At 36.0% G+C, this 14,240-nt stretch overlaps 1 protein-coding gene and 1 pseudogene across 1 annotated transcript; one reads left to right on the forward strand and one right to left on the reverse strand.

Annotated features, from left to right (window-relative positions):
* Positions 1-683: 683 nt before the first annotated feature.
* On the reverse strand, positions 684-3,160 carry LOC132152587 (alpha-aspartyl dipeptidase-like; annotated as a pseudogene).
* Positions 3,161-4,259: 1,099 nt separating this feature from the next.
* LOC132152803 (uridine 5'-monophosphate synthase-like) lies at positions 4,260-9,273 on the forward strand. Its single transcript, XM_059561701.1, has 6 exons — positions 4,260-4,493; positions 4,666-4,819; positions 5,342-6,013; positions 8,103-8,278; positions 8,641-8,755; positions 8,994-9,273. Exons 1-6 carry the CDS (start codon positions 4,344-4,346, stop codon positions 9,167-9,169), a joined length of 1,443 nt encoding a protein of 480 aa, XP_059417684.1. The 5' UTR covers positions 4,260-4,343; the 3' UTR covers positions 9,170-9,273.
* Positions 9,274-14,240: the final 4,967 nt, after the last annotated feature.

Here is a 14,240-nt window from a genome sequence, read left to right on the forward strand (position 1 = left end):
AACACTGAAAAACCTGTATTTCTTATGTTGCTGTGTTATAGTAATGCTGCTGCCCATATGAATTTACCCATATTGGGTTGCCATCAGTATGTTGTCTAAATGAAAAATAAAAATAAAAAAATATGCATTTTCCACAAATAAAATGATCCAGAACATATTATCTTTTGTTTGAAAAAAATAAAATAAATAAAAAATAGAACATAAGTATTTTTTAGAATCGTACGTGTTTAAAGCGCATTACTGACTCTGATTATTATTGACTTTTTGACTTTCCTTTTCTTTTTTTCCCCCCTGATTTTGTTAAGCAACATGCTGTTAATGCTTCTGTAATTCAATAAACGAATAAACTGATGTAGTAGGAATTGTTTTTTTGATAGTTGGTCTTATGAGAATGGCTGGACTTTACTGGAATTTTTGGTGTTTAAAGGTCCTGTTATAACACAGTTTTCTAATCTACAGTGATGAACTTGACCACACAGGACTTGTTTAGCTGTTAACAATTATCTGGTTGATGAATATTCAACTGTAGGTTTTAAATTTAAGAATAATCATCTTTAAATTCTACAGTGCTTCCACAGCTGTAAATAAGTTCTGTGCTTTTGATGAAGAAAAGAACTGTAAAATTAATTGTAAATTTTATAATATTTTTGTAAAACTGTTTGCATTGTATATAATGTAGAAGTTCACTGTGCATCTGTTAGTAAGAAGCTGAGATCACTGGTTCACAGAGTACGGTTCATACTCTGGAGTTTGCTTCCACCTGAGAAAAAAAAAACCCACAGTCTCAGAAAAAAAATAATGCCTAATAGGCACAGTAAGTGTTTTCTGTTATATTTTCCATGTGCATGAGCAAGAATGTCTGCATTACCTCTGGAACAGTCGTGCTTTGGTGTTCCCTAATAAGGTGGCATTGTTTCCCTCCATTAAGAGCACGGAGCTTTCCCAAAGACCCTGCCATCAACAACATACAGTGGTAGTGCTCAACCACTACTGGACTAATAACAACACAACCATTCAAATGTCCGGTGTCAGTGTTTTTTTTTTTCTTTCTTTTTTTGAAGAATCAATATTTTTATTTAGCAAGGATTCATTACAGTGCTCAAAAATAAAAGTACAGATTATGTTCCAAAAGATTTCTAATTCAAATAAATACTTTGACCTGTCTATTTATAAAAGAATCTTGAAAACAATTGTTTCACAGTTTACACAAAAATGTTAAGCAGCACAACTGTTTTCAACATTTACAATACTAAATGTTGTAGACTGGAGTAATGCTGCTGAGAATGCAGCTTTGTCATCACAGGAATAAAATTCATTTTATTCAAATAGAAAACAGTTATTTTAAGTTAACAATATTCATACCAGCACATCCCACCCTCAGAAAGATGGGCACCTCTGGAACCGCAGTCCTGTGGTTCAAGTCCTACCTCTCAGATAGGTCCTTCAGGGTGTCTTGGAGGGGGGTGAGGTTTCTAAGTAACAACTTCTTGCTACTGGGGTTCCTCATGGCTCAGTGCTTGGATCACTTCTCCATCTACATGACATCATCATGATCTGTCATTCAGAAGCATGGCTTTTCTTATCACTGCTGCACTGATGACACTCGAGTCTACTTTTCATTCCAACCAGATGATCCGATAGTAGCTGCTCACATTGCAGCCAGTCTGAGAGACATTTCTAGCTGGATGAAAGACCATCACCTTCAGCTTAACCTTACTAAGAAAGAACTGCTTGTGGTTCTAGCAAACCCATCGTTTTATCACAACTCCTCTATACAGATGGGTTCATCAACCATAACTCCTTCCAGGACATCCAGAAACCTAGGATTCGCTTCACAGACCATATTGCTACAACAGCCCGTTCCTGCAGATTTGCCTTATACAAGATTAGACGCTTCCTGTCAGAGCAAGCCACACAACTTCTTGTCCAAGCTCTTGTTCTCTCTAGACTGGACTATTGTAATGCTCTTTTGGCGGGCCTTCCTGCATGTACTATCAAGCCTCTGCAACTGATCCAGAATGCAGCAGCGAGGGTGGTCTTCAATGAGCCAAAAAAAGCTCCTCCTCATCAGGTTAAACTGCCTACCAGTAGCTGCTCGCATCAAATTCAAGGTACTGTTGCTTGCCTTAAGGACAACCACTGGCACTGCACCAATATACCTAAACTCACTAGTTCAAAATTATGCTGCAAGTGAACGGCACCTTGTGGTGCCATCCCAAAGAGGTTAAAAATCACTCTCATGTACCTTTTCCTGGACTGTGCCCAGCTGGTGAAATGACCTCCCAATCTCAATTCGAACAGCTGAGTTTTTAGTCATTTTCAAAAAACATCTAAAGACACATCTTTTTCGCTAGCACTTGACCAACTAATACTAGCACTTACCTTTTCTATTCTATCCTATTCTATTCTATTCTATAAAAAAAAATGTAGCTACATGTACTGGGCTAGACTAACTGAGACTTGTCATGGCACTTGTATGCTGTTGTTGTTCTCTCGTTGGTCTGATTTCTTCTATTGTTCTCATTTGTAAGTCGCTTTGGAAAAAAGCATCTGCTAAATGATTAAATGTTCATGTTAAATTTATTCATATTACTGTGCTGTATATATTACTGATTTTACTGTATTTTTGATCAAATAAATGCATCTTTATTAAGCATTAAATAGACTTACTGACCCCAGCAGTAGTGAACATTAACATACCAGCACACATGGTGTGTCCGGCTCCTTGTGGTATTGGATCATGATCTGTTCATGTGTTTCCTGTAAAATGCAAAATCAAACCTGTGTGCATAATGCCGAAACGATGTACTTTAAAAGTTTGGTTTATTACATTTTATGGGCGATGGGCATGCCATTGGTGGTGTTGATGCTGATGATGGAGACATGCACTAGATCCCATGTAAGGTATCCCAACCTATGAGAAAACAACCACACCTGTCATGGGCAATTAAACTCTGTTTTAGTTTTTGATTAATCAAGACACTAACTCACCTCTAAAACTCTCTTTCTAATCTCAGTTACTAGCTTGTTGTCACAAAGAGCTTTCAGCAGGTGGAATGTGTTACCGCCATCTATTGGACACAAAAACAGTACAGCAGAAAGTCTGAGACCACACTGAAAACATGTGAGCTCAACCCTGGGATTTTTAAATAATACACATTATTTCAATTAGTTGCCCAGGCAACATTTCAAAGTTTTTCTTCAAATATATACCGGGACAAACCAAATAATAAGAAATCCCTATAAATATTTACTAGAATATATATATATATATTGCATTATACTAAACTTTTCCCTAAAATTGTTACGCTGATAATTTAAAATTTTATTTGTATATTTAAGTATATCAGTACAATTAATTAAAATCCTTCATACCAATGAATATGATACATAACCTTTGATCAAACCGTATACAACTCCGATTCAACAGACGACAGACCTTCACGTGAACAAGACTTGATAAGAAACCATAACGTTACTGGGATCATGCGATTAGCAAAACATCACAAAATGAACAACATTTCCTGAGACATCAGCCGATCTTGAAGTACTGATCACAATTTCAAACCAACCTTTAAAACGCACGTTATCGTTATTTATTGCTTTTTATTTGTATTATTTTATTATTTGTGTACTATGGTCACCACAGTTGTTGTTGTTTTTTTTTTTTCAAAATAGTAGTTGGGCTCCATTCACTTCGAGTGTATAGATTGTTTAAAATAAATAATACATTTCCATTTAATACCAATAATACCAATAATACCATTTTCATTTCAGCTATTATTGTGTGAAAGTGAAATAAATAATACATATACCATTTCCATTTCACCTATTATCGTGTGAATGTGATTTTGTCTTAAAATAAAAGAAACAGTTTATAAACAGTAACCCATAGTAAGTTGTCATTTCCATCATGACAAAAAATGTTTTATCAAACTTAGTGTTTGTTAAACAAAACGACAATAATGTCATGTTGAAGAGCTTGCGATGAAATGTAAAAGGTCAATATACATTATGAACAATTCAGTTTAGAATCATTTTTCCAGTCAGGCTGGAATTTTGTCACATTGTGCAACCCGAGTGTAGATATTATTGTATTCGGTATTCGGGATATTTAAAATGTAAGCACTAGCAATGAGTCTTATTTAATAAATTATTGAAAAAAAAATTGTTTTACATTTTCTTTTTCTTTTCTTTTTTTTTACACATGGCCAAAATTGTCAAAATGCTTTTACTTTGTCAAGTGATTCAAAACGTCATGTGTGTGCGCGTGTCGTCACTGGTTAGCGGAATCACTACACGCACTTTCTTCTAGTTAGTGGAGCATAGCTGATCAAATAGAAATGGATGATACTAGTCTTGATAGTTTAATCTTGAAACTGGTCGACATCCAAGCCGTAAAATTTGGTACTTTCCAACTAAAGAGTGGACTCACTTCGCCGATATATTTTGATCTTAGAGTAATAGTTTCCCATCCAGCGTTGATGAACCAGGTAAACACGTGCTCACTTTGAGTGATGAATCTGTGCTGGAATTGTTGTAAACATACATCATATCCTGAGCCTTTTGTTTCCAAAAATTTCACAAGAAGTGAAAAGTCCTCCTTTACATTAATCTTATTTGTTGATCATATATCAATGTCAGATATTATTTGCTGTTGATCAGGTGGCAGATCTTCTTCATAAGCGTGCTGAGGATGCAGGAGTTGAGTTTTATAGTGTGTGTGGAGTCCCTTACACAGCTCTTCCTCTGGCCACCATCATCTGCTCTACCAAACACTATCCTATGCTTATTCGACGAAAGGAGGCAAAGGGCTATGGTATAATTGTATTTATCTGAGCTCTATCATCAGTAATCGATTTGGTGTCTTACAGATCCCCTCCTCAGAAGTATTTGGACACTTGTGTGTATAATGTTACCATTGTGTTAGGTAGCAACATTTCAAACCAAAAAAGCATTTTAGTAAAAAAATAATAAAAAAAGAGTACAATTGTAAAAAGTTGGTTTTAATGATATATCATTAGATTTGGTGTGCAAAATGAATACAAATGCCAATGTCTCTATTAAAAATTTGTATTTCCAAATAGTTTATTTATTTAGTTTATTCATGGTGAGATTTGCAGTTGCTTGAAATAAAGTAAATGTTAATAGAAATATAATAATAATAATAAATCTTTTTATTGATTTTATTTCAGTTAGTTGCAGAGTTAACATTTTCTCAGTTTCATTTAGTTATAATATATATATATATATATATACACACACATTTAATAAAAAAAGAGAGAGTATCTCAGTTATACTAAAATAACTCCGACCTGTATTGTCTTTTGATATCCCCCAGGAACAAAACGTCTCATTGAGGGAACCATGCACCCCGGGGACAGATGTCTAATAGTAGAGGATGTTGTGACCAGTGGCAGCAGTGTTCTAGAAACTGCTGAGGTGCTTGAGAAGGAAGGCCTGAAGATCACGGATGCTGTCGTGTTAATGGACAGAGAGCAGGGAGGCAGTGCCAGGCTAGCTGACCGTGGCATCACTCTACATTCAGTAATTTCTGTCTCCAGACTTCTGGATGTGTTACTTAAAGCTGGTCGAATAGACACGGCCACTTTTCAAAACACTGAGAGGTTCTTTCAAGAAAATAACACCTACATTTCAATAAAGGAGAATGGCTCTTCAGCTCATAAAAAGAGCTGTAAGGAGCTCAGCTATGGGGCTCGTGCTGCATTCCCAGACACTCACCCTCTCGCTGCCCGCCTGCTGAAGATCATGGAGGACAAGAAGACAAATCTGTGTGTGTCTGCAGATGTGACTCGTTCTGAGGAGCTGCTGGAGATGGCTGATATGTTGGGGCCACTGATTTGCGTGTTGAAGACTCATGTGGACATCCTCCAGGACTTCACTGCAGATGTCGCCAGCAGTCTGAAAGAGTTGGCTTTAAAGCACAACTTCCTGATTTTTGAGGATCGCAAGTTTGCAGACATTGGGAACACGGTCAAGCATCAGTATGAAGGTTTGTTTCACAGGATAGCGGAGCACCTCGCTAGTGTTGCTTCCACTTACAGTCTGCACCAGATATACATCGAGCAAAGAGTTTTTACATAGGTTTGGATTACAGTTTTTGTTTTGTTTCCAATTATTAAATTGAATGTAAGGCACAGTCCCCGCATTGTCCACAGCAATATTTGAAGGTGCCATGAGTTTTCCAGTTGTTCATGATTCACTGGATGAGGATTTTTTTAAAAATCATAATTTCCACTCACAATTTCTACCCAAAAACATTAATATATTTCATAGCTTTGCATAACTAGAAAATGCATATTCGTGATAAAAAAAATATCAATGAAGTCATTAGATTTTAAACAACTTTTACAGTTCTGGAAATCACAATTTTAAAATTAAGCTACCTCATATATTAATGTTTTCCAAACCAATGTCTGAAAAGTTTTGTGTCTTTAAAGAGTCATCAAAAACATAAAACAGTGGATGTTGGTTGTGTAAAAGTCCTCGAGGTTGCAAAGGTACCCTTGATAACTTCTAAGCAAATAAAGGCCTTTCTCACATTGGTTAATGTTAGAGTTTCATAAGGCCACCTTCAGGAGAACTGAACAACCATAGTATGAATGGCAGAGATGCAAGGAGGAAGCCACTGCTCTCCAAAAAGAATATTGCTACCCGTCTGCAGTTTGCTACAGATCATGTGGACAAACCTGAGGGCTACTGGAGAAATGTTTTGTGGACAGATGAGACCAAAATAGATATTTTTGGTTTAAATGAGAAGCGTTATGTTTGGAGAAAAGAACACACTGCATTCAATCATACGAAACTTATCCAATATGTGAAACATCAAGCATAGATATGTATAGGTAGATGCCCCATTTCACTGCGGCCAGCACGTAGATGCGTCCACCATCTTTAACAGTCAACTTGACATCATTCCCCATAAAAAACAATGAATATTCGAATATGCCACAATCCTGCACAGCAATGATTGTAAAAATCATCGGGATTTAAACTCTTGAAGAAACTGGATAACATTTCACAGGTGAGAATGTGTTGGTTTGTGTTTTTAAATGTTTTAACTCAATATTACAAGTTTTGAAACAGTGGTAACTTATGTTACTGTTTTGGTGAATGATGTCAAGTTGGCCCTCTGAATATGGTGGATGGCTTATGTATAGCGGCCCATAGTAACAGTTGCTTATGAGGCATCTACGTGTACATATCTGTGGCTGGAAGTATCATGGTTTGGGTCAGTTTTGCTTTATCTGAGCTAGGACGGCTTGCCATCATTGATGGAGCAAGCACACAAGTCTTTCTACCAAAGAATGGTTAAAGAAGAGTAAAGGTAATGTTTTGAAACGGCCGAGTCAAAGTCCAGACCTTAATCCAATTGAAGTGTTGTGGAAGGACCTGAAGCAAGCAGTTCGTAGGAGGAAACCCACCAACATCACAGAGTTGAAGCAGTTCTGTACTGAGGAATGGGCTAAAATTCCTACAAGCTGTTGTGCAGGACTGATCAGCAGTTACAAGAAGCTTTTATTGCAGTTATTGCTGCAAAATTGGGTCACACCAGATACTGAAAGCAGAGAGTCCCATTCTTTTGCCATTTAGAGATATGTAACATCGGATCATTTTTCTCAATGAGTGATTTTGTGATGTCTTCGGAGGTTTGCTGAGGCCCCCTGGTTAAAAAAACACTGCTTTACAGTGCATTTTAATAAATGTTCTATTTCTAATGCTATTTCAGCCAAAAATAAAAACTGTCATCATTTACTCACCCTCATGTCATTCAAAACCTGTATGACTTTCTGTGGAACATAATCTTCATGAAGCAGTTCTCCATGCAAGAGTATATTATAGTGTCCAAAAAGAACAGGACAAAAAAAAAAAACTCCATAAAAGTAGACAAATGTATTTCATAGTTTCTGAAGGCATATGTTCAGGTTCCTCCTCTTGTGTTCCACAGGAAAAATAAAGTCATACAGTTCCGAGTAAATGAGGACAAAAGTTTCATTTTTGAGTTAGTTGTCTAAATTATGTTTTAATTTTGCACAAGCATTCCCGGTATAAATAATCTGAACATTTTCTTTGTTTTAAAGGCGGTCTCTATCGGATCTCCTCATGGGCACACATCATTAATGCTCACGCATTGCCGGGTCCGGGTGTGCTGCAGGGTCTCGGGGCTGTTGGCAAGCCTCTGGGTCACGGCTGTTTGCTCATTGCTCAGATGAGCTCCCAGGGTTCCTTGGCCACAGGAGATTACACTCAAGCAGTGGTATGACTTCTGCTCTCTGTGAAGAACTCATACGAACACTGTCCTCACTTCCAATAATTTTTTTTTCAGTAATGTTCACATTTCTATTAATTTTCAAACCGATGGGGCCAGATTGTTTATACCCATTGTAGAATAGGTCATTCCAAGATGACTCACAAGATTTTGCTAGTAGAAGATCCTTTAACATGGTCTCTATTCCAAAACCCTTTATCCCTGAAGCATGTTTTATTAGATTGTGCTAGTTTTAACCCCTGTGAGAAAATGATTTTATTCAGATAACTCTTCTGAAGAGATTTTAAACAAGTATAGTTTTAGAGTTTCTAGTGCATATATATTGTAAAAACCTGGTATATGTCTTCTAGGTCAAGATGGCTGAAGACCACACAGATTTTGTGTTTGGATTTATAAGTGGATCAAAGATCAGTGAAAAGCCCGGTTTGGTTCACATGACTCCAGGAGTGCAAATGCAGACGGGAGGTATGTTTTACTCTACACATTGGGCTGGCATTCCCTTTTCTGTGTTATATGTTAGAATAAAGAGTCCTGTTTAGAAGAAAGGTGATGCTACAATAGAACAAAAATGTCTTATAATGTTGTATTTTGCCTTTTTGTAATAAAAGTATTTGTCATTTTATTAATATTTTTAATGCATTCATTTATTTATTTCAAATCAGATACATGTTCTTTATTCATTTCTCTTTTTTTTATTCTTCAGAGGATGGACTTGGACAGCAGTATTCAAGTCCATTAGATGTGATCTGCACTAAAGGCTCTGATATCATCATTGTGGGACGAGGTATTCTTGCCAGCTCAGATCAGCTCAAAGCTGCAGAAGAATACAGAACTGCAGGCTGGGAGGCATATCTGAAAAGACTCTCACAGGACGGCTAATGAATCACGCAGGAAAGAGAACTAAAAAATTGGGGCCGGTTGAACCATGTCTAGTCTAGCTTGGTCATTCTATCCACTTGAATTCCCGGCATGTTTTGTACGCTTAGTAATAAAATTGTTGTTTAAAAAATGTCAGTCAAAATCTCATTTTTTAAATATTTGTAGTATTTTAAACAGTAGACTGGGGCTTATGTTTCTTTGTCATGTACATCAAGCTGGATCTGGCCTGTTGGTGGAAACTGTCAATAAGCCTAGATATGGAGGTATGTACCATTTTTGAGGTCTGGGGCGCAGGAAAAACACTACTACTGCAAAATATTATTATAAATATAAAATATTTTAAATAACTTTATTTTAATATATTTTTAAAATATAATTTATTTCTGTGATGGCAAAGCTTAATTTTCAGCAGCCATTACTACAGTTTTCAATGTCTTTAAGAGAAAAACTAATTCTGATCAATAAACTTTCCTTATCAATGTTGAAAACATTTTTGCTTTTTTCTTTTCAGGATTTTTTTATTAAAAGATCAAAAGAACAGCATTTGTGATCTAGCATTTTTGATCAAATTAAATTTGTTCTTAATAAAAGTATTTATTTCTTTTAAGAGTCTTACTGAAAAATAGACTTCCAAATAAACCCAGAGAAATGCCAAATGAAAATTGACAGCTACCCTGACAGATACTTTTCGAAAGCCTCTCTACTGTGATCTTGTCACATCCAGTAGGGGGCAGTAGCACACTAGCTGTTTTATGTTGGTGCTGCCAGTCAAGTTTTTAAATGATAAATAAAAAAGATTGCACAGTAATTAATTAAATTAAAGTTCATTAATTAAAGTAATTAAATAGTAAGCCTTTCGTATAATTAATTCGAAAATATGGCTTTACATTTTTATTTATGTTAGGCCATTCCCCCTTTTTTTTCATCGACAATTGTGTTGTGGTTTAATGTCATTACCAGCAATGAGACATTTAGGCTACCTCGTTTATATATATATATATAATTCTTTTATATTTGGTTAGGAAATATAAATGTATTGTCCGTGTCCTCGGTTGAACTTTTTTTTCCCTTTTCCTTATAGACTATAAAAAGAGCACAAATGTACACAAAAAAGGTTCGATAGCAAATAAGTACTTTTAAAGGCTACCCTTTAATGCTCCGATTATATTTATGAAATCAACATAAGCTAAGCATTCACCTGCAGGAGTGTGCTCCAAACGTCTCCCCCGCTTTTGTATTTCAGCGAAACGCCAGCTCGGTCGTTCAGAGCGACATGATTGACTTCATAGGAGTCATCTGCTCTGGCCCTCCCATTTGACTCCTTGTGTCAATATTGGATGAGAGGAAACTACCGTGTGACAGGTGTTCAGGACAGAGTTCCGCGCGCTGAAGACAGAAAGCAGATCAATGCATTAACCCGCGTGCTCACTGCTCTATAAAGCTAAAGGTCTCAGATCTGTGTGCATTAGCAGTTCTAGTATAATACCACCGATGAGCCAAACTAAATGGTAAGGTTTATTTTATTTTATTTTTTTAGCCTACTCAGGTTTTGTTAACACTTCGATGTATATTTAAATAATTTAAATGTCATGAACTGTGTATTCATATTTTCATTTTCACGGTCTAGCCTATGATATGATGTTTTGTTTTGTTGAAGAAAGTTATTACTTGGGAAAATATGTTGTTCTTATTGGTTATGTCTTCAGGGAAAGAAGACAAGTTATCATCAGAAACCCAGTGAATGAATGGACGTCCAGGATAAATGTTCTGTGTGTTTTCTGTACTTGTCTTACGTTGAGCCACACGCACAATACCTGCAGATGAAAAGGTTTTGTTCGTTCGGCTCGCGTTACGCAGATGCAGACACGCGTCAGGAAAACACCAGAGCAGCGGGACACATCGACTGACACTGCCCTGCTGTCACACTCCTCACCGAAGCTTAACCACTTTAAGAAAAGTAGTCTAATAAAAGCCGAATAATGCGCTGAACTAGCCTATAACGAATGCATGCATATGCAAACATAGGCAACATATGTCTTATTTTCATTTTATTCACTTATTTATTTGGCATGTTTTTTAATTTATTTTTTATTTTTTACCAGGACCACCTGTAATACTATAAGATCAACGGTTTTAAGAATTAAACCTTCATGTGTGTGTATATATTCTAGTCAGATAATTGAGGAAAGCCCCATTCTTTAGTGTGTGTACATATCCTTACTAAATGTTTCTATCCATGTCAGAATGTTTCTTTCCATAACTGAGTCAGCATGTAATGGCATATTTAATCTCTATAATGTTATTGAATGCATATTATTAATTATTTTAATAAAACAGAAAAAAAAAACACTTTACCAACTGGCCAGTTTGTTTGTAAGTGGAAACAAATACTTTATAAATTCGTCGTTGTTGTTGTTTATTTAACATTTGATACATTTACAGTTCTGCTTATGTTGTGACAGTTATATTGTGTCTATGTATGAAGCATATCTAGCCTATTGTTCCATAAAGTGCTAAGCAAACAGCTATACCTGCTAAACAGACATTGCCTGTTGGCTATGTGGCAGTTAAAAGAGTTACTGTTGAAAATGCAAATTATCTTTTTTCTTGCCTTTGGCAGTAGACTGGATAGAATTGTCTCTGTCTGTCATGGCCATGTTCTGCAGAAGGCTTGTGCTCAGACACATAAAGGACATTATCTGAGCAGATGTCACCTGCACTAGCTGTCTGGAGCTGTTCACATTTGCCCTTCGAAGGATTAGTTTCCATGGCACCCTAAAGAAAACGTCACCCAGCACTAGAGAGTACCGGCCAGTTTCACCTCACCATCACCTCTGCAAAATAAATAAATGACATCAGGAACAACAATACTCACACAAGGTTTGATGATACTGACAACACACAACAATAATAAACTAAAACAAATATAATAATATTACATGAACAAATAAATACTAAATATGTTTATCTTCACATCTGAAATATGCATGGATATTTTACAATTCAATTAGTATTTAAAATTTGATAAACTTTTTAGATGTTGATGAACTTTATATTTTGTTAACAGATATCCAAATCCTGCCAGTATGAGGAAACAATAACACAGTTTCCTTTTGGAGTGAGGCGGAAGTAGGCTATACCACACTTTCTGATTTGCAAAGGATTGATTTGCAAGTCAAAACACTCTGACAGTTTCACCTTGCTTTTGCATTTGGAACTGTATATTGAACCACACTTACAGACCATCTTCTGATGTAGCCTCATAATTATTTCATGTTCTGAATGAAATCTCTCATGCTAATAAAGGCTGCATTTATTTGACAAAGAATCAAAACAGTAATATTGTTACACCTTGCTTTTGCATTTGGAACTGTATATTGAACCACACTTACAGACCATCTTCTGATGTAGCCTCATAATTGTTTCATGTTCTGAATGAAATCTCTCATGCTAATAAAGGCTGCATTTATTTGACAAAGAATAAAAACAGTAATATTGTTAAATACAACTTAAAATACTGTATATACTCATTACTCCAGTCATCAGTGTTACATGATCCTTCAGAAATCATTCCAATATGCTGATTTCTTATTGTTATCATTTTCTTATTGTTATCTATGAAAATTGTTGTTTTAATATTATATTTTATATTATATCACTTTTGGATTTAATGCATCATTGCTGAATTTACTGATTTTTGAGAAGAGCTAGTATGTTGCGATTACTCTGTGCTCTTATAAAATTACATTATGGATGCAACTTAATTATAAATATATTGTTTCTCTCAGATCAGTAAAATCAGTATAACAGGACACCAGCTGTGCGCCCTGCATCTCTACAGCGCCTGTTCTTAAGCAAACAACACCTAATTAGTGAGAATAATCACATTTGCATGCACACACACATATTTAAGCCTTGGCTTAGATTTTTTCATAGGGTTTTGTTTCCAGCATCATTGTAATAAATGTAGTTGTTTGAATAATACAAATGAATGCTGTGGTGATAAAGGTCATAAAAATGTTAAAATGTTCCAGTTGGAATCCTAAATAAATTCCAGTTGCTGTCATGCAGTAAAGTTATCACACCACCAGATGTCATCAACACAGCTGACAACTGGACTGATTGTAATGTTTAAAATGTATTTAACATGGTCATGCTCTAAAAGTTGTTTAATTACTCATTACTTTTTACTCATTACATGTTCATTATGAAGTATTCTAATTTGTCGAGATAGTGAATTGATGGGTTTTTGTTAAATGTGAGCCAAAATCATCACAATTAATATGAACCAAAGACGTAAACTACTTCAGTCTGTGTGCATTGAATTTGTTTAATACCCAAGTTTCACAATTTGAGTTGAATTACTGAAATAAATGAACTTTTCCACAACATTCTAATTTCCTGAGATTCACCTGTATATGCATCATGGAAAATGTATCTAAGTTAAATCAATGAAATGGACTTAATTGGTGTTGTTATGTGCATTCCTGTCGTCACAAAAGCAGCTGCGACCGAGCAAGTGTGTGTTTCGTTCCCCTCGCTGCTGAAATGCTGGGGTTGTGTGACGTTTGCTTCAGAGAGGCGTGTTAAGGGCGGGTTTTAGAGCAGACCTGGTCCTGGTCCAACAGTGGAAATGCGATTTGACTTGAGGTGTGGCTCGCCTCGCACTGACACCCGTGTGTCACTACACAGTCTACTCAAGACAATTTGTAAAATTAACATATAATTAATTGATCTTTTACGTGTTGTTTGTAAAGAGAGAGAGAGAGAGAAAAAAGAAAAGAAAAACCGTCTGTGCTTTTCCTCAGATGAAAGGCGCCTTTCCTGCAGGCGCCCCTGGGGGTATTTAGCAATGTGAATAGGTCTATGCCTATTCCACATTATTTTTTAATGTAGGCTAAGTGCGAGTGTGGCTATTTTGTAGCTTGAATGTGCGAGGCCTCCGGTATCATTCGCTTCCAGATGAATAAAACAGCTCATTGTGTTGCTTGATATTGCAAACTAGTGTTATCATTATCATATTATATTGTTTTAATTCACTATCGTAAATATAAACACACTGGTTTGTAGT

Source organism: Carassius carassius, chromosome 11, assembly GCF_963082965.1.
Source record: "Carassius carassius chromosome 11, fCarCar2.1, whole genome shotgun sequence".
NCBI lineage: Eukaryota > Metazoa > Chordata > Actinopteri > Cypriniformes > Cyprinidae > Carassius > Carassius carassius.